Source organism: Perca flavescens, chromosome 2 (genome assembly GCF_004354835.1).
Source record: "Perca flavescens isolate YP-PL-M2 chromosome 2, PFLA_1.0, whole genome shotgun sequence".
NCBI lineage: Eukaryota > Metazoa > Chordata > Actinopteri > Perciformes > Percidae > Perca > Perca flavescens.
The window spans coordinates 6,883,811-6,909,094 of NC_041332.1; the positions used below are offsets into that span (position 1 = coordinate 6,883,811).

Consider the following 25,284-nt stretch of genomic DNA (forward strand, 5'->3'; position numbering starts at 1 on the left):
TTCACCGTTTTTTAAGCCAAGGACCCCTTAACTGAGAGAGAGACGGAGCATGGGTCAGTGTAACGCTTATCAGTTCAATTTTCTAAGCACAAACAGACATTTGGAAAAACAGAAAATTGGGTTCAAATATCCAATTTTTCATTTTTTTCCACCTTGACAAATTTAAAAAACGCCTGCTATTCACTTTGAAATGTTTAAGGCTGAATACTCTCCAGCTAATGCTCTGGCTCACTCATGAAGCCTGGAAAGCGGAAAACAATGAGATATCCCGGTTAAATTATGCAGCTCTTTCTCTTTAAGTCTCTCTACACTCCACAGAGAAGCCTATAGGGAGAAGGAGATAGACCAGATCCACGCTATCTGCATCCAACCGCTAACTATAGCGCACTTGAAGTGAAGAGGGAGAAAGTGCTTTAGCTAAAAGCAGGACTCGTGTTTCCAAAGCACTTTAAAAAAATATATATATCCCATGCTGTGATGCAGGAAGAGGATGCACTGAGGAGAAACAGAGATGACTGCACTGTATGGTGAATAAGGTCAAGTGCAGTCTTTGGGGAGTCAATATGAAAAGGGCCTGCATGCATTGTGAATGTGAAAAGAGTCACGGGGAGTGAGCCAATGAGATAGAGAGACAGCTCATCGTTGGTCTGCATGTTGGCTGAAAGTGCTGGAGGCCAGCTCAGAGGATGTGGACGACAGATGGGACTGACTGCCACGACTGGAACATTTCCTCCACAGGCTGAAAGCTGGGATCGTGTCAGCCTGTCTTATCAGGGTTGTGACCAAGTACCAAGTCTTCAGTGTTCAAATGTGGTCTGAGTCCAAGTGGACGGTCTGAGTTTAAATCATCTTTGTGAAAAAGGAATAGGCAGACAAAATACTGATTTTAGTTGATATTTTAAGGTCAGTTCTTTGGATAATGTTGTGACCAAATACCAGGTCAAAGAGCATTTCGAGGTCAAACTACAGCCCATTGTGGAGGTTGCGTTGAATAACAAAAGGATTCAACTGACAAAAGCTTGCATACAATACACGTTTGAGCCAGACACAGGTGGAATGTAACGAAGTACATAAGTAGGCCTTCAAATTAGATTTTAAGGTATTTGTACTTAACTTGACCTGAGTCTTTTCTTTTCATGTCTCCACTATGTCAGAGGTCAATATTGTACGGTTGACTAGACTTAGGCCTATCTGACAACTTAAGTTACATTAAAAATTAAGATTTGTACACACAAAACATACAAAAAGCTTATAAATATGATATTTTGTTATAAATTAAACGACGCAACAGTTTATACAAGTAGCCTACAGCTGAAACAATTGGCCGATTGACAGAAAATGTATGAATCGTTCAGGTTATTTTTCATGTAGCCTATCAATTTTTTGGTTCCAGCTTCACAAATATGAAGATTGGCTGATTTTCCTTTTAATAATGTTTTAGTAGCCTAAAGATGTTGAAGTCTGGACTGTTGGTTGGACAAAACTGGACTGTTGGTTGGACAAAACAAACATTGTGAAGGTGTCATTTAGGCTCTATTTTCACTGTTGGTACAAACCAAACAAACCAAACAATCAATTAATCAGTTGATTAGTGGAGAAAATAATCAGCAGATGAATCCATAATGCAAATAATCAGCAGTTAATAGTTCAAAATGAGCTCCAGCTCAACATATTTTAACTACACAGTAATATAGGCCTAGTATTGCAAAATCGCAGCGCTTAAAAATACATCTATAATCCGTTTATACTGGCTTACTGCAGTTTGTGTTATGCCACATAACGGACTGCTCCTTATAATGAAACATGGGACAGTTTAAACAGGTCACACAACAGCGTCTCAAAGCTCATTGCTCAACACGGTTGTCACTCTTGTTTTGATCGAACTGCCGTTCGATAATCACATTGGTCGTTATGGACGTCAGTGAAACCGTATCCCCGCTGTAATAGGGCCCTCGCTTGTTCTAGGTTTATCTTTCGGAAACGCCCCCGCCGAGCTCAATCTCGACATCCCATTGGACGAGCCGTCATCCATCGGCCGACGTACAAAAATACCGCGCCACGATTGGCTCAGTTGAATTTCAATCACACAGACAGCTCGAGCTGATTCGTCAACGCGCGCGTCGTTCAACTCTCCATTGTCCGTGGATTGGTGCAGCAGCGCGGGCGGATTCCTCCACCGGGGCTCGGTCTTCAAGGCTCACGGAGAGCGAATGTCGTCATGAGCGGTGGGTAGGAATTAAAACATTGGTGTTTATATTACATTCTACTTCGTAAAACGTTATATCTGTATTGGACACAAAGCTCTGGACATTATGCAGTACGATTAAGTGTGTTTTTAGGGGGGACTCGGGCAGTTGATTGAACCAAAATAAGCAATGCACTTCCGGAAAAGGGCTGCCTTTTTCTGTAACGTTATCAAAGAGAGTTTGACTTGCTAGCTACGCGGCAGCTAGCCAAATATGCGAGTGCAAGCTTTGGTGCTTTATTTGTTTTTCCCTCTGCATTTCCCCCGCCCATTTATCCCACAATTAAATACAGAGATGGTGCAAGTAACGGTCCCATCTTGGTTCGTTTATAAGTAGAATCTAAGCTGCACTCCGACAAAAGCAGCTTAAGCTAGCTGCTAACCACTTCAGCCCCCGGTTAGTAGTGCTGAATAGATAGCTAGCTTGCTACCGTTAGCTGGTTGTCCACAGCAAACCAAACCTAACAGTAACGTGATGTGTTTGATGGCGGGGCTATTTTGAGGCCATACTGTTTTTTCCCCCCTCCTATGTTTAAATTACTGGCAGTAGTAGAATAAGTATTCACATCAAGTCAAAATACTAATACTACATTTTAAAATAACGTTACCCTGTTAAAAGTAAAAGTCCTTCCTTCAAAATCTTACTTAATTAAAGGGGACCTATCATACTCATTTTCAGGTTCATACTTGTATTTTGGGTTTTTACTGGAACGTGTTTACATGCTTTAATGTTCCAAAAAAAAAAATTCTCATGCTGTCTGTCTGAATATACTTGTATTACCCCTCAGTCTGTAATGCTCCGTTTTAGCGCCTTTCGGAAAAAGCCCAGTCTGATCTTATTGGCTGGTGTTTCGGGGTCTCCCACATCTGCGCTCTTGGCATCTCTGCACCGTCATTGCAGCCAGGGAACGACTGTAACGGCGCTGTAGCATCACTTTCCACCTATAAACTGTATAGTATAGTTATGACATCACAACCGTACAGTAGACCTTAAGCATTGTTTAAAGGCACAGTTTCTGAATCGGGCTGTGTGCATTTCTCTGTGGATTTAGCATTTTGATACTTTCACAGTGTTTATATAGCACCTTGACTGGCTTTATAATCAAACAAGACATGGGAACCCCACTTTTTCTTTTTTTAACAATATGGGACCTTCAAGTAAAATTACTCTATGCAGAAAGGCCCTTTTCAGAATCATATATCACTGGATGGATTATAATTATTGATGCATTAATGTGTTCATCACTAATGTTTCAGCTGGTAACGGTAAAGCTAATTTCAACTACTTGATATACTGCTGGGTGGCTTAATCCATAATAGTAAATCATCATGTATTAGTTGTTTTATATTTTGTATTAATAATCAGAATCTGCAAAGTAACTGAAGTTATCAAATATATAGAGTGCAATAAAAGTACAATATTTACCTCTGAAATGTAGTGGAGTAGAAATATAAAGTAGCATAAAATGGAAAGACTCAAGTAAAGTACAAGTACTTCAATATTGTACTAAAGTACAGTACTGGAGTAAATTTACTTACCTTCCACCACTGTATGTGGGCATTACTGGCAAGTAGACTCACATAACTGGTGGCGGTTGTACATTTGTTTGGTGTTCATTGCTCTGAGGTTACCACAGCGGCTCTGTAATCACCTGTCCATGTTGGAATGCAACGAAGTACATTTACTAAAGTAAATTCAAAGTACTTGTAAAGACAAAAAAGTCCAGGGTGCTCAGGAAGTTCAGTCAAATGTTTAAAGGTGCTCTTTGGGGTCTGGAATTCAATTAAGTGTATAAAAAACCCCAGAAAATCCAAGGCACTCTTCTTCAAAATTATTTAAAAAGGCCTTTATTTTACTGGCTATGTCGTAATAGAAAATGTAAAAGACATAGGGAGAAGCAGCCCACGCGTAGCAGCACAGACAGCCTTCTTCAGGTTGTGCTTCCCAGACAAACAAGTTCCCCTTTTGTGTAGGTTAATTGGAAACACCTGAGTCACATGGTGAGTTATCACATGATAAAATGCCAAAACAATCCACTAGGTTGGCTGGCTGTAAATGTTCACATGCAAAAGAACCAAAAAACAGTTCACTAAGTGGCTGTACATAGTAAATATCCACATACAGAGAGAGTCCACTAGGTAGCTACATTGCAAGTTAAGCCCAAACAACTATATACAGAGAAAATGACCACAAGAAAGGACTGAAATCTATTTCTTCATTCAACCCAGGGTACTTGTACTTTACTTGAGTATTGTAAAATATTTTATGTATGCCTAACTTTAAACTTGTACACCACTACATCACTGAGGTAAATATTGTACTTTTAGTTACTTTTCAGATGACAGTTTTTCATCCCCCATATCTCCAGACGTGTTGATGTTGAATGTTTGTGATAAACTGAAGGATGAAGTGTTCCTTTTATGTGCTGAGAAAACTCTCCTCATGCTTAAGCTAAACAAAGTCTTTAAAAAGCCTCTTGGATCAGCTGGAAAATGCATTGTCACAAGGCTGAAAACAGGGCTGTTTTTCTGACACCATGAAAAGTGTGAAAACTTTTTATGCGTGGTTCTCACAGGACAGCGACGCTACAAACGTATGTTGATCTTTAGAAAATGATGCATTGCTTTAGATTAAACTACCCAACAGTATGTTACGGAAAATGAGCATAGTCTTAAACATCTACAGCAGGAAAATGTAACCTACTCATTAATGCCAAAGGAATATTAATCCAGAAACATCACTTATAATAGGAAAACACTGACCGGGAACATTTTACTGCACAATGAAAACTTACTTTCAGACTTAAAGGGAAATTTCACCGCTGGAAAGCTGAATATATCTTTAAATTGGGTCACTTATGTATTAGAAATGTGAAAGAAAAATTGAAATTGGTGCCTTCTAGGCCAAGATAAGACAGAAAATGTGTTTTTGGCTCATATGGATGAAAGATACCAAATCCCAGAATGCACTTGCTTTGCTGCTGTATGGGGCCACTCCCAAGCCACGCCTGCCCTTCACAGACAGACAGTGAGACGATCAACTCAACAAGTGTGTTTTACTGTCATTTCAACCATATGCACGAAAAAACGTTTCACCGTGGCTCAAGTGGTGTTACACATTTAAAACATGCTTTTTTTGGCCACAGCTGATGCATTATCCGCACTTCTTTCAGCGGATTGATTGATAGCTCCAGAGTAAACAGAACTGCGTCCATGGCAACGCTCTGCTATGCATGGCAACGGTGTGTTATCCTTAGCAGCGGTCTGTTATCAAGAAATAACAGACCGAATTCTACATTAGAATTCAACCAAGCCATGTAATAAGTAATGGATAATGTAGAGCGAGGCGGTTGTTATAGCGAATACAACCCCGACAGGGTGATCAGGACTTGAATCGCTCTACATTATCCCGCTTATTACATGGCTACTTACCAAATAAATCAATAATTTGACTAATAACTTGACAAAATATTAATTTAAATGGGAGTTTATTGATTTAAATACGATTGTATTGCTTCCACTAGAGAAAATAGTCCGTTACGTCTCTACGGTTGGAATCCTGCGCCCATAGGGTTAGGGTTAGGGTTTGCAATATTTCCACAACAATAAAAACACAGCAGTCTCTGAACTTGCGTTGGGAGTTTCGTTGAAGTTGGATGTAGTCCAGTTTGTTTAATGAGCGGACACTTGCAAGCACGATTGGTAAACAGGTGGCTGGCTAGCGTTAGCTTTCCACCGGCACACTCGTTCAACGCTCCCCACTGATGAGGTCACTTTACCGGCCACAGGAATCGAGCACCACCGCTGGTCTCCGTGCAGGCAAAGCTTGCGTAGTGTGTCAAGTATTGCATTCGTAATAAAGTGTCCTGCATATTCTCCGATGTGTTCCAATGTATCCCGGTGGTACACGTGTGTGGTAGTTTGAATGCACATAATCGTTGTTCTAAAATTTCCAAGACTGAAATAAAAGCTCGCGTACCAAAATTTCCGTCGGGATGAACAGTTTCTGCTCCTGCTGAGAAGCTAAGCGAAGACTCAAGATGGCTGACACTCGTTTTTTCCTCTGCAATCTCCGGAAAAAGCCGACAGTCCAACCCCCTTTGGGCTATGCGGAAGTGGCTCCTAATACACAATGAATACAGGCTGTAGTCTTTTGCCTCTGGGCAAAAAAGCCTCAGATGACGCAAAAATCGTCATTTTGCGTCATCTGAGGTTTTTTTCCAGACCCTCAATACAGAGATCTCCCCTCTCAGGGGGACATGAGGGAGTGAAGCATGGTCATTCAAAAATACTACCGGGGTTCTACTGATACAAAGCTTAATGCTAATCGGTGAAGTTTCCCTTTAACTGTTGCTGCTAACACTTGTTTACTGGAGTAATGTTTTTAAAGGCCCTGAACACCCACACAGGTGTTTTGAGTTTATCTGGCTGATTGGACCTCTTCCCAGGACTGTGTGGGCGTGTATAGACTGCTTGATTGACATCTTCCTGAGTCTCTTGTTAGCTGTAGCTGTGTTCGAAACGGTTTCCTCATTCACTCACTATTCCCTATATAGTGTTTATTAAAGGTCCTATGACATGCTGCTTTTTGGATGCTTTTATATAGGCCTTAGTGGTCCCCTAATACTGTATCTGAAGTCTCTTTTATATAGACCTTAGTGGTCTCCTAATACTGTATCTGAAGTCTCTTTTATATATACCTTGGTGGTCCCCTAATACTGTATCTGAAGTCTCTTTTATATATACCTTGGTGGTCCCCTAATACTGTATCTGAAGTCTCTTTTATATAGACCTTAGTGGTCCCCTAATACTGTATCTGAAGTCTCTTTTATATATACCTTGGTGGTCCCCTAATACTGTATCTGAAGTCTCTTTCCCTAAATTCAGCCTTGGTGCAGAATTCCAGCCACTAGAGCCAGTCTCACAATGAGCTTTCCATAGGATGTGCCATTTCTGTGTCCATAGCTTTAAATGCTATTGAGGAGGAGAGAGGGGGGGGCAAGGTGGAGGGTGGGGGTGTGGCCTTGACCAACTGCCATGCTTTGCTTGTTGTCAAGTCATGATGTCTCTCTCTCTCTCTCTCTCTCTCTCTCTCATGGGTGGGCCAAATTCTCTGGGTGGGCAAAGCAGAGAAAGGGGAGGTAACCTTGCTCCTTATGACCTCATAAGGAGAAGATTCCTGATTGGCCCATCTGAGCTTTCATTTCTCAAAGGCAGAGCAGGATACCCAGGGCTCGGTTTACACCTATCACCATTTCTAGCCACTGGGGGACCATAGGCAGGCTGGGGTGACGCATATTAATGTTAAAAAATCTCATAAAGTAAAATTTTCATGCCATTGGATCTTTAAATAGTGAACTATATGAGATATATTCACTCACTGAAAACACAATGTTGCGTGACACCTGTAATTTGTGTTACGAAGGCAGGTGCGCCCAGCATCATGTAAACAAACGTTGCATTGTGGTATATGGGAGTAAAATATAGGGTAAATCGTATGTACACTCAAATGAGCAGTGCATTGTAGGGCTGTCCTTGACTAAAGAAATTCTTAGTCGACTAACACTTATACCATTTTGTCGTCTAATCCATTAGTTGATTTAATTGACAGAGCTGTGTGCTTTGAGAGGTCGTTAAGACTAGAAAAGCACAATATAAATGTAGTTAATTAACCATCTGTAAAACTGAAGCACCACTTTAAATCTTGTGTTTACCAAAAATATGCTCATGAGTTTCATGGAAATGAGTAATTAAACATGAATAAACATAAAAATGACTAATCGACTAAAGAAATCTTAGTCGACTAAGACCAAAACGACTGATTAGTCGACTAATCAACTAAGAGGTGGCAGCCCTAGTGCATTGTGGGCATTTTACAGTGAACTATATAGTGAATAAAAGTAACCGCGGAGAATTCGAACACCACTACAAAATGGCGAACACACTATAAAGTTTACTATTTCCGTGATAGGGAACGGTTTCTACACAGCTTTTGTTTGTTGCACCAGTTAGGGCGGGACAAGTGACCGCTTTCCCATTCTTATTGGTAGAAAAGATTTGTGACCTCATAAATTCCCATCTAAGTGCGCCCACCTTCAACCTGAGCGGAGGTCCAATCAGCCACAATAACTGAAATCACCTGTGTGGGTGTTCAGATGTGTAATATGCAGGACTTTTATGTGTCGTGGAGTATTTTCACAGTTTTATCCAAGAGAGATTAGTGGCTTAGCAGGCTGTGGTATCCCCGTGTGAATTATTTTTGCTGTGACAGTAATGTTTTTGGCACCGTGATCCATAGCTGCGTGCTAATTGTCAGAAGAGTTTTTGAGGATTATGGACCGACCTATGTTGTGGTACTTCAACAAAATAACAAACGCTTAGGGCTGTGACTCAAAGGTAACTTTAATACTGTGCTTTAGAGGCACAAACTGCTCTACTTTGATGCTCATTTGTGCCTAAAAATCAGCATATTTTGCAGTTATGAGTAGATTTTTCATGAATCAGTCATATCCCAGCAGCCTGTGTACTCCTCACTGTTATTGCTGGTTGCTATTGCAGTGCTCTGTGGTGTTATGTGTCACCTGCTGTTTGATTTCAAGTGCCAGCTGATCTGCCTTGGCATCAGCTGCAAATGTACTCAAATACTACCAATATCAATGTTTCAGTTTGTTTTACACATTCATGAAAGATGACGGATGTTGAGTGTAAGATTGCTCTAGTAATGCAGCATGAAACCATAAATTAAAATACTTTAGGGAGGCTACAGCAGCACTACACTTACAGTTTTGTCTTTTGCACTTGACTTCATGGGATACATTTAAATAAAACGATTGTATGTTGTCTTCAAGCTGTATTGAAGTTCAGGCAACAATGGCCAGTGGAAAAGGTCACTCAGCGTGAATCCCCAGTATACCATTTTACTCAGAGCAGTTCTGCCTCAACCTATTTTGGCCATCAGGCAGCCTTGCCTGCTACTTAAGATTTACCCTGCTCTTAAACTGTTGGGCAGCCTGCCCTAAATGTACTCAAATATACAACTGTCCAAACAGAAAAATAACTTGCTCAATAAATGTAGTCTTTTCCTCGTAATGATTGCAGTCCAGCGGTGCATTTCTTTGCTTAGAGAGCATCTGGATTGTTGCCAGTATTTTGACATTTGTTGGTAGAGCTGCAAAGATTAATCGATTAGTTGTCAACTGTTAAATTAATCGGCAACAATTTTGATAATTGGTTTGAGTTAGGGTTGGGCGATAGGTAGAAAATCAGATATCACGATATTCTTGACCAAATACCTCGATATTGATATTCTAGGATTGACAATTGGTACTTTAACAAAATATCTTCACACTTCGATTTTAGATAAATAATCATCAGTAATGTGGACATAATGACTAAGTGGGTAAAAGGCAAGTAATAGAACAGCTAGAGCAGTCTGGTAGGTTCAGAAAAGTACATCACTTTACTGTAAACACTTATGTCATATCACAATATCACGATATCCAAAATCTAAGACCATATCTAGTCTCATATCACGATATCTATATAATATTGATATATTGACCAGCCCTAGTTTTTGTCGTTTGTCTGAAAGAAAAGTAAAATTTCTCTGATTCCAGCTTCCTAAATGTGAATATGTTCTAGTGTCTTCTCTCCTCTGGGACAATAAACTGAAAATCTTTGAGTTGTGGACAAAACGAGACATTTGAGGACGTCCTGTTGGACTTTTGGGAAACACTGATCCACAATTTTTGGATATTTTATAGACTAAACAACTTACCGATTAATTGAGAAAATAATCGACAGATTAATCAACAATAAAAAATAATCGTTAGTTGCAGCCTTAGTTCTTGGTGAATGATTTGATACTTTTAAAGAGGCAAAACAAACTTGGAAACAACGGAACAAATCCCACAATGCTCTTGCTATAGCATCACCTTTTTTTTTATATACAAAAACTAACGTTTTGGCAAAACGTTACAGCTGTTCCGCCCAGTCAGCTAACTTCATGAAAACCAGCTTCCTAGATGTTTTGTGAAACGGATGTCAGTTATCTTTCATAAACTTCTGCAGAACAACCAAATGCTACACTTATTCTGAAGTGTTTATAACACAAGTGTGATCTTTATCTAGGTTATCATTACATTGAACAAATCCAATCAACGTACCTAAATTTACCCATTTTCAGCTGATACGCACAGTAGCATTAACCTGACTCCGCCAGATGGATTGCTTTGCATTTGCTCGGCATATCCATCTGGGAACTTTCCGTTGGAGAACTTTTGGGAAGGGGTGGAAATACTGGTTAGCTGATTGGATGAACCATCTGTCTATCACCACCTATATGTTGGTGATAGATGGGCCAAATCAACCAATCAGATACACTAAGCGTATGAAAATGCAACCACAAGCCCGCCCCTGCTGCTGCAGGCAAAGCATAGCTTGTTAGCTCAGCATGCAAGCAACATGTCGGTAAAGGATATTTGCCGTTTGTGTAACGAGAATTTAGGAATAAAAGGCACCATTTCAGGTTCCCGGACCATATTCCAAAAGAAGGATCCAAGAAAAAAAAGCATTAGCGAAGCGGGTTAACAGAATTAGGGCTACCGCTGTCTGAAAATACTGGTTAGCTGATTGGATAAACCATCTGTCTATCACCACCTAACCCACCTCAAAACCAACGCTGATTGGTCGGTCGTTTGGCTAACGGCTCCATATTTTCTCTGCCTTAAGATGCCAGACTGATCTGCGAGTGGAAAACTGGAGCTCGCGAGATCAGGATGGTCTCACGAGGCTACAGTAGCATAGCCTGACAAGCCAGACCCACATCCAGATGTTGGGTCTGGGAACTCACCATTGGCTGGGCTCAATCCGAGGGGCGGGATAAACGGTTGTCTTTCAAATTCCCTCTGCACGCAATAGGATAGCGCTACAACCAACCAGAGATACGCTAGTTGAGAGATTAAACTTTTGCCGTATCTAGTCGGCAAATCTCCGAACACATCTTCCTTTTTTAATAATGACTTCACTGCCGTTCTTTGTTCTTTTCTCAAAGAAAAACTTAACTCCAAGTCTTCCAGAGTCGCGGCCATCTTCTTTGTTTTCAAGTGCCGTCATTATATTAAGCCCGCCCACCGACTCTATACACGATGTGATTGGCCTGAATAGAGTTTTTTTTTTTTTCAGCTCACAAGCCAACGGTGAGTTGCTAGACTGACCTTAGCTGCAAATTACATTTGCTGCCGCTAGGGTGCGTCTAAATTTCTAGGCTAACAGTAGCATTTAATGTAATCAAAATAATCTAGAGGTTTATTTTATTTAAAATACTTAAATGCTGTTTTAAATTAGCATGCTGATGTTTTTACAGGTCCATTGAACGCTTTGCATAACGGTTCACTATTTTCCAAAGCATACTTTCATACTAGATTGTCAATAATTTTTCCCAAGGACAAGGTTATGGTGTGAAAATTAACTTTCAATAACTATAAAGGTATTCACGATGGAATATTTTCACAGTGGTAGTTTCTCCCTTTTTATGTTATATTCAGATTAATGTGAAAAAACAGGAAAGCAGAATAACTTCATATTTGAAATGCAGAAATCAGCATTTTCTGCCATTTTCATTCCACAATTAATTGATTGTCAAAATATTTAGCGATTATTTATCAGTCAGTTGACTAATCGTTCCAGCTCTGAACGTTCCAGCTCTAATCATTACAGCTCTGATCGTTACAGCTCTAATCATTACAGCTCTGATCGTTACAGCTCTAATCATTACAGCTCTGATCGTTCCAGCTCTGATTGTTAGACCTCTAATCGTTCCAGCTCTGATCATTACAGCTCTGATCATTACAGCTCTGATCGTTACAGCTCTAATCATTACAGCTCTGATCGTTACAGCTCTAATCATTACAGCTCTGATCGTTACAGCTCTAATCATTACAGCTCTAATCATTACAGCTCTGATTGTTCCAGCTCTGATCGTTACAGCTCTGATCGTTACAGCTGTAATCGTTACAGCTCTGATCGTAACGCACTTGTAACTGAAAATTAAAAAATGTGCATCGAGCTACCGAAATAAATAACATTAAAAAAAGAATGAATACAACAATTAACAGAATACCTATTTCAAGCAGCTTTCAAGTGTCTGTAAGTTGATTTTCCTCTTATAGTGTAATGAACATATGCCACTGACTGGGAGAAAGCAAATGTATTTGTAACTTATCCGACCTAATCTAATTAACAACCTAATTTGTAACCGATGATGTTTAATGATCATGTGGTGATCGCAGCGAGCCATTACAGTGCTTGTCGTTCTTAGATCTGCTTCTGTTTTGTAGGAATGCGCTGTGATGTCCTTGAACAGCCTAACTACTGAAAATAGATGCTGCAGGCAGCCTGAATCTGACTCTGCTGTGTCTGTGTTTTCCAGAACAACAAGACAGTATGGCCACCACTGTTGCTGTCAGTCCCAGTGAATACCTTCAGCCCTCCACCGCTTCCACACAAGTGAGTAAACAGCCAGATGTCGTGTCCAGCTACTGGCTGCACTCTGGTTGCACTCTCCTGATGTCCCTTTCATTAACCCACGATGCATCCATGCCGCTGCACACCGGAGGCACATTTTCTTTTTTGCCGGCATGCTACTGAGTGACTGACTCTACCATTTTATTTGTTCAACTATTGTTTGTCTAAAGGCTGATTTATAGTAGAACGTAGGTTCTACCAAGCCACCAAGCCAGGGCCAGACGTGTAGTTACATTTCTGGCACATTCAGTGTACTATGAATGTGTAGTTTGGGAGGAGATTATTTCTGAAACGACGCTAAAACGCTTATGAGGACGGAGATTGTTTTTGTTTTTTTTAAATGAAAAAATATTGTGACTGTAGTTCATGTAGAATCACACATTAATCACACAGGAGCTCAAAAGCTTTGCAGGTAGAAACATCTACATCTACTACTTTTGTGCGTATTTGAAGGCTTACCTATTTATCCCTTATTTGTTTATTTTAGTGTCTTATCTCACCTTATCGCTCTCTTTGTTTTTTGGGGGGGCATTTCCACCTTTAATGGATAGGACAGCTAACTGTTTCTGCTCAGGCTGGCTTTAAAGCAGACTGTGTGTGTTGTATCTGAGTTGTTGTGTTTGTCTCCCTGCAGGACACCCAGCCCTCTCCTCTGGCCCTCCTGGCTGCTACCTGTAGTAAAATCGGCCCCCCCGCTGCTCAGGCTCCTGTCACCTCTCCCCCAGCGCAGCCGCAGCCTCGCAGGCTCCTCCCCATAAAGCCGGCTCCGATCGCCCCCGCTCCGCCCAAAAGCCTCTCTTTCCTCTCAGCCAAGGGCAATGTGATCCAGCTGCCTGCCGGCCTGGGCACCACGGCCTCTGGCAACCCCATCGTGCTCACTATCCAGCAGAGCCCGGCCCGCACACACACCTCGGCCCCTGCCAACATCCAGTACCAGATGGTGCCGCAGATCCAGGGTGCCCAGACTATCCAGGTGATGCCACAGGGAGGGCAGTTCCAGCTCATACCAGGGACCAACCAGGCCATCCTCACCACCCCCATGACCGTACCGGCTCCGGCGGCCGCCACCACTCCTATTACGCCGCAGAAGACCGTAGCCATCAAGCCCTGCCCCAAGTCCCGCAAGCCAAACAACTCTGCCGCAAACATGGTGCAGCTGCCGAGCGGGCTCACGCTGCCGCTCAACGTGGCGACCGGAGAGGTTGGCGGGACTCAGTTCATCACAGAGACGGCAGCTGCCCCTCCCACTCCGGGGAAGGGACGACGAGGGAGGAAGAAGAAAGTGGTTTTGACTGCTACGCCTCCTCCTCCCCCACAGGCTGCCTCTCCACCCCCAGAGCAGATGGAGACCATCTTGATAGAAGCTGGCGACAACATCATTCAGGTACATCTCTCAGAGGAGCAGATTTGCAGCGATTAATCAAGAAAATAATCATTAGTTGCAGCCCTACAGAGGAGCACTAAAAGCAACAGAATGCACCCTTTCTGTCATATTCCACCGGCCCATACTGCACTACACATATCAAGCGCTGAGTCAAACAATCTTAACATGTTTCTGGAGCTGTAGTGACATCTGACTGTTCCTGGTCAAGATACAGTAGGTTCACTCTGAACTAAAGATTCACTTACTTGTGAGAGAATGTGAATTCAGACAACAATGAAATGCTGATGCAGCTAATCGACTGCGTTTGACTAATCAAGTCTGTGAGATTTAGTTAAAGGCGCTGGATCAACCATAAGGTTTAGTCTCTGGTCTGTTATGTCCACAAACAATCCTTATCACAAAGGTATTGCATTTACGGTAATATAAACAGATAAAAGTAGTTAATCCTCACACAATCACTTTTTTTGTCAGTTAATTCTCTGTTAATTGACAACTCTGTAAATTGACTGAACCAAACTTAGTCAGTATTTATTTGCTGACTGAATTTACATCCTCAAGTTGACTTAGACTGATCAATTCTGTGTCATCCAGCAGTAAACTGAAATTTTAGAAAAAATATATATACAGAAATGCGTAACAAAACATAAACAGATTTCCCTAACATTAGTTATTTTTAGTTATTTATGAGTCCTCACTAAAATAGTATGATAATTCAGTTTAAAAAATAAACTTGTTTCACAACAGAACACAGGAACATCAAAATATATTAAAGTTCTGATAAATAAAATGTATAAAAATACAAACTTAAGATATGAAACTAAAAACACAAAATCGAAAAGAGTGTTGCCAACAGGGACGTTTGTAGAGCGCCCTCTGGTGGACAAACTATGCAACGCCAACACTCAGAACATGGTTGAAGGGTGTTTCGTCCGTTTTTATTTTGTTTTTTAAATATTCATTTATCGGCCATTATAAATGCCGATGACGATAGTTTGGAAAATGCCAAATATCAGCTGATAATGTCGGCCGATGTATCGGTCTGGCTCTATCACCAAATCAACTTTATATGCTCTCTTTTATGGTCGCACACCTGAACCTCAGAGGATAACCTCTTCTGTCTCTGTATTTGCAGGCAGGCAACAACCTGCTGATCGTGCAGAGTCCCGGGCAGCCACCAATGGTGCAGCAGGTCCAGCTGGTCCAGTCCAAACCGGAGTCTCAGGTGGTTCAGATCCCCCAGCAGGCCTTGAAGGTGGTGCAGGCTGCCTCCGCTACATTACCGACCATCCCACAGAGACAGTCGGTCCCCTCAAACCTCCAGGTTACTCAAACAGATGCAACACCAACACAGGTATCCATTTAGAAAAATACCGAAGTTCCCCTTTAAGCCTTCCCGTTTTTAATTTCAAGTTTTTTTAATTTTAATTTAAATTTTCAAGTTGCAAAGCCACTCAATCCATATATTTACAGTTATTATTATTATTTAAAATTCACTTAAAATGAGTAAAATAGTTCTTTTTTTTGGGTGGCCTAATCCTTTCTGAAAGTAGAGCAAAAAATATGAACCTTTTATTTACATTTTTTGCATTTCATCTCTATAGGATGACATACAGTGATGTAAAACCAATGAGCCCCAATCACGTTTAAAGACATCCGTTTGGCTTTTTCTCCCCTTCAGTTCCTCTTCAAAACCGCATCGGGTGAGTGGCAGACTGTTCAGCTACAGGACTCAGTCTCCACGACAACGACCCCCACCACTTCGGTCGTCACCACCAGCACCTCGCCGCCGGCGGGCGCCAAGAAGACGCTGGGGGGAGGACGGAAGGAACGGACTCTGGCAAAAATAGCTCCGGCGGGGGGGATGATCGCACTGAACCCGTCGCAGCTCTCCTCACCGACCCAGACGGTGCAGACCATAAGCATCAACGGGGTCCAAGTTCAGGGAGTTCCTGTCACCATCACCAACGCCGGGGGTGAGCTCATGTTGGCTTGTTTGTGTCTCCAAGTTTTCTGTTGGTTGGTTTTAACAAAAGAGACCCAGGATTGTAAAGCACAAAGTACGAGACAGTTCTTTTAGTTTTTATAATGGCCTAGAACGGGGGCGGGGGGTCTTCAACGTTTTTTAGGCCAAGGACCCCTAACCTGAAAGAGAGACGGAGCAGGCACCCCCTACTACACATATTGTATAAAAGTGAATTGCATAATAAACTGGGCCTACAATAACATGTAGGGCTGCTCCCTCTTAGTCGATTAGTCGACTAATCGGTCGTTTTGGTCTTAGTCAACTTAGAGTTCTTTAGTTGGTTAGTCATTGTTGATGCTTTTTTTCATGCTGAATGACTTATTTCCAAGAAACGTACGAGCACATCTCTGGTAAACACAAGAATTAAAGTGGTGCTTTTAGCATGACTCTGCGGAGAAACTCAGATTTACAGATCTGTCGATTAAATCAACTAATCGATTAGTCGGTACAATTAAATGAGTGTTAGTCGACTAAGAATTTCTTCAATGGAGCACAGCCCTAATAACATGTAATTGGGCGTAAAGCCTATACACATACGCCATTATGGTGCCCTAAAATACTAGGCTATTAAAACAATAATTATTTACATGCATATGTCTTCATGTGTTTTTCAAACGCAGTGAATTATAAGCTTAAAGGTGCTGTAGGATTGTGAAAATCCAGGTCTTAGCCAAAAAAATTCTCCTAAGCCCCTTCCACCACAAGGGAGAATGAATGCGTGTGCATGAGCAGTGATTGACACACAGTTAGACATCCACCCCCCTTGGCCCTGATTGGTGCATCTGAACAGGGAGCTGTTGATTTATTTTTATTTTTTTACCTGCCTAATTTAGTTCTACTGGAACATAGGGTCAGTTTCAGCAAATATGACAGAAAATTAGTTTTAGAAGTCTTACCTACTGCACCTTAAACTGATGGCTACCATAGTGGCTACTTTACAGGCCAGTAACCATATCACCAATGATGTTGAGGTTGTTGTTTTTGAGGAATAGGTTAATTTATCTTTGCTAATAATATGTTGGATTCATGTTAATATTTTCAGACCTATTTTAATTTTGGGGGCAAAAAAAAACTTTCAACAAAGTATTAAACAATAATTTGACGGCCCCCTGAAATGACTCTGAGGACCCCCTAGGGGCCGCGGACCCCCTTTTGAAGATCGCTGGCCTAGAGGACAGAATAACTTGATTTTCTCTGAGAGAAAAAAAAGACAAGGGACATAATAGACTGGGACCAGAACCTTTATGGTGTAATAAAGTGACTGAACATATAATTTACCAATAGAAAAAAAAGCATACTCTTGAAGACCTTTTAACAACCAGTTTTATTGTTTTTAATAAACATTTGTTAGAAATAATTAAATAAATTCAGACATAGTTTGTGGTCCTATAATGGTGATACACCCAAGGTTGATTAAGGATAATGTTCAGTTAGTGCCCAGGCCTAGAGGGCAACATTGGCAGAAAATATCCACCACGAAGATGAGATGATTCCAGATATTTTGAGTCTTGTTATATAAGCACAAAAATCAACCACAGCAGAGTCTTAATGAAGTCCAGATAAAACCTCCCTCTGTTAAGACTTAGGTGCACATATTTGGCGAGGGGTTTAGGGGTCCTCCCTCAAGTAACGTTATGTTTTTTTAACTAAAGAAAGGCAATTTCACATCATTTTGGACCAGTATTATCACCATATCTTTCTCTAAAACGTTGGAAAAGCTAGAGCAGATAATAAATAAATGAATAAAACTCAAAAAGCTTAAAGACAAAACCTGTTTAAGAAGTTCTCAGAGGACCGACTACAGTCCTTAAAACTGAGCAAAGTCATTTAGTTAGTTTTGATGTTACATTCATTTGGCTTAAGTGGTGCCCAAAACAGCTTGGACGCTGCGCCCAAGTCTTTTAATGGTTGTGAAAAGCCATATCTCTTTGCTTTCATGTGTTTGCATCATGTTAATGTTACCATTAATCATTAATTAGAATTCCAGTCCAATTTGACTCATGGTGGTTGGCTTGTAGTCTAATCAGATTTTTAGAGGAGCTTGGCAGCGCTGGCTGGAGCCCTGCTGTGTCTCTTAACAGTGTGTCTGTTTCTGCGTTTGTCAGGCCAGCAGCACCTCACGGTGCAGGCGATGCAGGGCGGAGGTCTCCAGCTGGCAACGACGCCGGGCCAGCCGGCCATCCAGGTGGACCAGACCCTCACCCTGGAGCTGCCCGGCCAGCCAGGAGAAAAGAAGCGGCGCATGGCCTGCACCTGCCCCAACTGCAAAGACGCAGACAAGAGGTGAGTGTGTCAAGAGATGGACAAATATGTGCCAGTGTCCCACTTTTATCTGCCCAGTTTTTTCCTGGCTTTGCTGGGTGAAACAGTCAACAAAGAGACGAGAACTATCTTAGAATTAGAAGGCTGTAAGGGAATATTACCAACTCAAGACTAAATCGATATCATATTTTCAATTCATTGCTGACATTTTTAATTAGTTAAGTACTTTTAGACTGTTGTGAGAATTGTGTTTCAGAAAGAGAAGCCTTTCTTTTTTCAGTAAATAGTGTTAAAATACAAATGTAATTCTTTGTAGATACTATCTGTACTTTATAAATAACATTTCTGCTAATTAAAATAACTTTTTGCACAAACAGAACATTTTTTAAACTTGCATTTAAGTCAATTTTGATGCTAAATCAAAATGCTGTTACTTTTTAAGGCTCAGCTCTACTCTTGAAACCTGTATAACTCAGTGTGTGTGTGTGTGTGTGTGTGTGTGTGTGTGTGTGTGTGTGTGTGTGTGTGTGTGTGTGTGTGCGCACACTCTCCAGGCCCGGGGAGGTGGGGAAGAGAAAGCACATCTGCCACGTCCCCGGCTGCGAGAAGACGTTCAGGAAAACGTCGCTGCTCAGAGCTCACGTCCGGCTGCACACTGGCGAAAGGCCCTTCGTCTGCAACTGGGTTTTCTGCGGGAAACGTTTCACGCGCAGCGACGAGCTGCAGCGGCACGCCAGGACGCACACAGGTCTGTCTGCACACACACGCACACACACAATGGCAACGTTTCACTGCGATATTGAACAAAATCCACATAACAATCAACGCAAAGCAAAGATGAATACGGCTTGGTGAGGTAAAACCTACAAATGAGTTTTAATTACTTCAGAAACGAAAATGATGAATTGAAATGTTGAAATTTAAACTGAAAGAACAAAAGTAGGGGAAGTGATGTTATTATAAGTGTGTTTTGTCTATATGGAAACATTTGAAGTAGGGCTTGACAATATGTCTGAAATCATAATCCCATTCATATTTTTTTAATATTGATATAAATAAGGATATGACAGAAACTACTCACGTGTTTAAAATAAAAACTTAAACCTCTAATATTTCTGTACTTCTGAATCATGCTATTTTACGGAAGATATCTTGGTCTTGGCATACCTACAGTATATGTCGGTAATTGTTGTAGTGAACAGATCATCCGAGCGGATTGGAGCGGTGACAATTCCCGCTCGTCGCTCACAGAGCTGTTTGTTCCCTCTGCTCCACCGCTCCAGGCTGCTCTGCTCAACATCGCTCAACTCAGCTCAACTCATTTCACCCCACTCCGCTCAAATCGCTCCACCGCTCCCCTCAAAAAAAAGAACAAAAGCTGCGTTGTATTTATCAGATGAATGGCACCCACCCTCTCTTCATGCCGCCAGTGCCCGGAGCTCCACCAGCAAAAAGTATGCCTGATGACAGGCACTGTTGGGCTTGGATTGAGGGCTGCAGTAACACAAAGCCAAGCTCCGGCGTGCTCCAAACTCACGGCGTGAGCCGTACCCAGAGCAGGATGGAGCGGGAGATAAGGTGACACTCTGTAACTTTTGAAAAATCTACTCTACGCTCCATCCAAAAATCATCACGCTCTGCTGCGTTCACTTGCTCTGGTAGAGAAGTTAAAGATGTTTCCGTGGTCATTTAAAAACAATAGTACAGAGTTTGTTCACCACAGAGTACTTTTTTTTTTCTTTCACTGTAAAAGGCTCTGGCACCTAATGCACTTTTGGAGACTCTAGGAACCACAAGTAACTCTGTGTTCTGGGAGTGTAGTGTTCTAGCGGGGCAATAGGGTATTAGAGGGGGATTTTGCAGGAAGCCAGTGCAGAGAAGCTAATGCGGGACAGTGTTTCCTTCAGGAATTTCTTTAGCAGTGGGGGCAGGTCCGAACACCTTTCTCCCTTTTTCTGCCGAGTGACGCGCATGCCCGCTTGCGGTGTGAAGCGCGTCTCCTCGCTATTCTCCGACATGCACTCCTAACAATGCAGCCCTATTTCTGATACCATGGGGGGCAGAAATGTTGCCGGGGCGAGGGGGTCAAATCACCATAGAGGAAACACTAAGTAATATGATTTCTTTTGCTAGTTCTTGTTAGTACACGTACAGCAGCATTCTGGATCAACTATCGCCCATCGCTATGTAAAAGCTCATTAATGATGTTGTGTTGTTGGTAAGAGTTTTCCTCATATTGAATTTGACACTAAAAACATTTACCACATGGCTTTATTTTTGTTTCCCCCACAGGAGACAAGCGCTTCGAGTGCAGCCAGTGTCAGAAGCGCTTCATGAGGAGTGACCACCTGACGAAGCATTACAAGACTCACATAAACACCAAGAACCTGTGAGCTGCCTGTATACTGACTCAAACTAAAGACTGTATAAGAGGAAGGAGGGGCAAACAGGGGAGACAATACCAAGGGAGTGTCTGTGACTTATCCTGTTATGGGAAATACTCCAAAAAAGTCCCCATATCCCATCACACTCCTCTAGGACACTGTGTAGCGTGGTGTACAAAGAAATCCTTCCCGGTGGACTTCATACTGATCCTGCAAACCTATCCATTAATAGTTTAACTTCGTTTTAAGTATTTTCTCTGGTCTGAGTTGAGCGGAGGCTAGATCTAGCTCCGACAACTCCGAACGCGCAAGATGACAAGATGGCAAGGCTTCAGATGCTTAACTCTGCTTGCTTATTTTATGAACTTCCCTTGGGGGAAGAACGTACACAGAATTATTCAGACGCCAACACAAAGACCACAGGACTCCAGTCACAGTTTCCCTCTCTTTTATTTTGGTTTTTTCTTCCCCCAAATCCTGCTTTTTTTTTTTTTTTTGTCTTTGTCAGGGAACATTGGGAGCTCCTGGAAATTGGCTTTCAAGCACCAAAAAAGGAAAAAAAAACATTACCTTTGTTTTGTAAATTAACAAAAATTGGTTTTACCTCAGTGGAATGGTAATTTTATTTTAAGGTATTTGTGGTTAAGCAGGAGGCTCTCCCCAAAAGTTGGGGACGATTACGTAAAAAAAAAACCTTTTAGAAGTTTACATTGGCTATTTTTTAAAGGGTGTATATGCATACTATTATACATCATATTCATAATGATAATAAACTATTTATAACATTTTCCATAAAATTGTTAGAAATTGATTTACAAAGTAGGTATGTAGAAAAACTTGACATAAAAAAATAAATGAGACAGGAGGCTTAAAGGCTCAATGAGTAGGATTTAAAAAACAACAACATGTAGACTAAAATAATCCCATTCAACCATCAATACAGTATGACCTGATAGAAGTTGTGTTTTTTTTTACCTGCCCTCTGCCTGTATTTTCTTATTTTCCGGTGTTCAGGACGTTTCTGGGCATCAACCTCTAGCACGCATCAAAGAGAAAGCTACAGAAATGTCAGACACAGTGACGAAAAAAACGCAGATTTAGCAAGAGGAAACAGAAAGCGGACAAAGCTTGAGTCCCCTGCTTGAGCCGGGGATAAACTTTGGCTGTTGAGTTTACAAACTGCAATGACAAATCCTACTTATTCTGCCTTTGAAGTTTCACAGCAGAAATACATACAAAGAGGAAAAGAACATTTTATCACATTTGCTTTGAGGGTACTAATATCAGTCTGAGCTCTTCCAGCAGAGCGAACCAAGGCCTGGCATCTCTGGTGGCAAAGCTTTAGATGCAGTCACTTTGCTGCCAAGACCACAGAACAAAGCAGCAGCACCTCAGGCTTGGAAGGGGTTTAACATACAGTTCAGGGGCCATAAGTCACTGTGCCTTAACAGTTGTAATTCAAATCTTAAAAATCTAGTTCTAAACAAACAGGCAAAAAGCGAAGAGCTGCTGAGATTTGATTAGTATAGTGATATCTTAGTGAAGACCCGGACTCCTGCTGGAAAATATACAAACGGTGGTCTAAATGCGAAAACATGAAGGTTTGGACAGATTTCAAGGTCAGCAAATGTTACAAAAGATGTATTTTTTTAAATACAGTTTGTTTAAACTGAGAGAAGCAAAACAACGTCGAAATTTGATCCAGTTTCACTCTCGAACCTGGTAAAGCTTAGCAAAGTTTCAAATATTGTCTTGTGTGTTGGTTGATGGAGCATAATCAAGACTGTTTTTTAATCGTTAAGCATTAAGGGAATTTAGACTCTTTAGGCTTTTGATGGCGACTCAAGTCTCCCATCATGATTAGGTATAATGTCACAAAGTGCAAGCATGTAATTAGAGAATAATAGAGGACCCAGGGTTGATCCTTGTGGAACACCAGATATGATCACCGAACTTTTGTGATCAAGCAGTGTGTTGTAATCAACCATATCAAAGGCTGTGAATGGGTCGAGGTCAAGCAGGATGTCCCCTCTTTCAGCTGCAAGGAGGACGTTGTTTGTAACATCTTAGACAATTGGAGGACTGACATTCTTCAGAAATGTTAATTTTATGATGCGGAGGAAACGCCGTTAAGTTACCAAACATTTTCTTTTGAGGATTGATAGTTAAGTCTCCTTTTATCAACAAGTCATGATTGATAGATGCAACATTTGTGGAGGACTGCATTACTAATCTGTTGTCCAATAACCTGACTTAAGTCCAAGGAGAGTGATGACTTCACACATGAATTCATGTATACTACCTAAAATTCTCTACCTTTTTTAGAGAAGTACTGCAAAAACATTAAATTTTCTGGAGAACTTCGTTTTCTGTGACGACAGGGCAAAGTTGATAGCCGTCAAACAAATCCAAGAGTTTTTTTTTAAGTTTGAAAAATAAGGTAAAAAAAGGTCTCTTGAGTCTCCAGGTGCTACGGATTTAATTCAGTGAAATAATTAGTGTGATAAATCCGCTCACACCCCTCTTTTCCCTCTGAGATCCAAACCAGGTTGCTTCATAGTTGGTTATCCATCTAGGATACCACAACAGGTACGCTTACGTCTAGGGCTGGGTATCGAACTTCGATACTTTCAGTACTGGAATGTGTTGTTAGCACTGAGTATGGAAGCTGTCAAAAAAAATAAGAGTTGGCATTGAATATTTGGCCACATTCATACTCTATGGACTTGTTCTTTTATCACATAGTTCCTGATTTAAATCATACTCTTTTAGACAGCATTCTGTTTAGTTCTTGAATGGCTGCATGTGTTTAGACATTCAATTTTAACAACTTAACATCTCTTTTTATTACCTGAAAGGTTTGCCTTTTCATTATGTCGTATATTTTAGAAAAACATGTTTGTACTTCTCAAAGTAAGGTATAAAAAAAAAAGTATGATACCCAGCCCTACTTACACTGTGTGTACTAATAAATAAGTAAATAAATTCCAGGGTAACTCTGCGAATCTGCTTTACTCAGAGTATCATTTGGATTTCATCATTTGTAGCCTATGCATTGCTTTATAAATATGAACAGATTTCCAATTATTTGGCCTGACTTGACAATCACGTCCCAAGATGAAAAAAAAAATCGTTCTCAGGCCTTCCAACAGTTACTTTGTACATGCATTTTCCTTTTTCAGCTATGTGATGGCTTTAATTCTGAATTAACACTTGAGGTTTTTTTTTTTTTTATATGCAGATGACCAGCATAAGGCCTACTGTACAGTATTCACACAAGTTGCTTAAATGTATTTTGCTTTACAGAAAACATTGTTGCTCATATGTTTTTTTTGTTGTTGATATAATGAAGATTTACTGACGTTTCGCTAACATCTCATCAGTCAGTTTAAAGTCTGAACTTGTACGTGAGTTACTTTTATTTAAAGAAATACACCGACTTATTGTTAAATAAGCTTTTTGGTCAAATTAGCTTGGTGCTTCACCTCTGTGTTGAGTTTTCACTGTGGCGTGTTTTCAATACTGTGACATACATGTTAAATGGATGGTGCTGCCTTGCTAAATATTACAACTTTGACCAAAAAGTTAAAAGTCTGATTTGTTTTGTATAGCACTTTGAATTCTCAAAGTGATTCACAGGGGCGGCAGAGAAACGTAAAGCTTACATGTAGGTGGCCAATATTTGGTGTATTTTTTCTAGAATATGTCTGAAGACATGCGATGCCATGGGGATGGAAAGACAGAACCGGTTCATATTTATGTTTGTATTTCATGTCTGAATATGTAAATACAGTGTGTGTCTGGGAGACACAATAAATGTAGGATAATAAAACCCAAAAGTTAAGCTGCCTAGTGTTGTTGTTGGCGTTGCCAGCCCTGAAGGAAATGGACTTTGTACAGTGTGTAAGGAATAAAGTATAATGTGACATTGTATAGCTTCATTCCTGCTTTGTATACGACTTCTAAATCTTTTTTCTATTGAATTAAAGATGCCTTAGACAGCTGCACCCAGTATTTAAAGATGTTTTTTTTTTTCGGTCTAATTCCAGGTAACGTTTGTAAAACTCCTTTTGAGTTTTTAACTTATGTTACATGCTCATGTAATGTGCACTGATTTAAAATTCCAGGTTCCAAAATTTGTAAAGTTGATCTTCATTGTAAAGATAATGATAATAATTTCCAAATTTCGACGTTTCTTTTGCTTGGTTTCGGTGAATTAAATGCTTCTCCTTCTGCAGGCCTATATGTCATATAATGTTCAGCAGCCAATTGTTGTGTTTATATGGAAACCCGTAGAACCAGCAACCCATTTTATAAACTGTGTCAAGGTGCTAAAACATAATGTTTGCTCCTTTTCTACAGTGCCCCACCCCAATAAAGAACTTAAACCATTTTCTGGCTTCGTTTATCTTTTCCTACTACCATTTTAGGATGAATTATAAATATAAAATATTTTTCATGT

General features: G+C 40.8%; 1 protein-coding gene across 1 annotated transcript; it reads left to right on the forward strand.

The window, feature by feature from the left end:
- Positions 1–2,146: 2,146 nt before the first annotated feature.
- Positions 2,147–25,214, forward strand: sp2 (sp2 transcription factor). Its single transcript, XM_028568360.1, has 8 exons — positions 2,147–2,225; positions 12,675–12,751; positions 13,404–14,153; positions 15,286–15,504; positions 15,832–16,126; positions 18,282–18,459; positions 18,993–19,186; positions 20,731–25,214. Exons 1-8 carry the CDS (start codon positions 2,219–2,221, stop codon positions 20,829–20,831), a joined length of 1,821 nt encoding a protein of 606 aa, XP_028424161.1. The 5' UTR covers positions 2,147–2,218; the 3' UTR covers positions 20,832–25,214.
- Positions 25,215–25,284: the final 70 nt, after the last annotated feature.

What these genes read in the sequence shown, in the direction of transcription:
- sp2 (XM_028568360.1), top strand. An exon ending in CTGGCGACAACATCATTCAG is followed by an intron (nt 14,154 to 15,285) that starts GTACATCTCTCA and finishes CTGTATTTGCAG; the next exon opens with GCAGGCAACAACCTGCTGAT. An exon ending in CACCATCACCAACGCCGGGG is followed by an intron (nt 16,127 to 18,281) that starts GTGAGCTCATGT and finishes TGCGTTTGTCAG; the next exon opens with GCCAGCAGCACCTCACGGTG.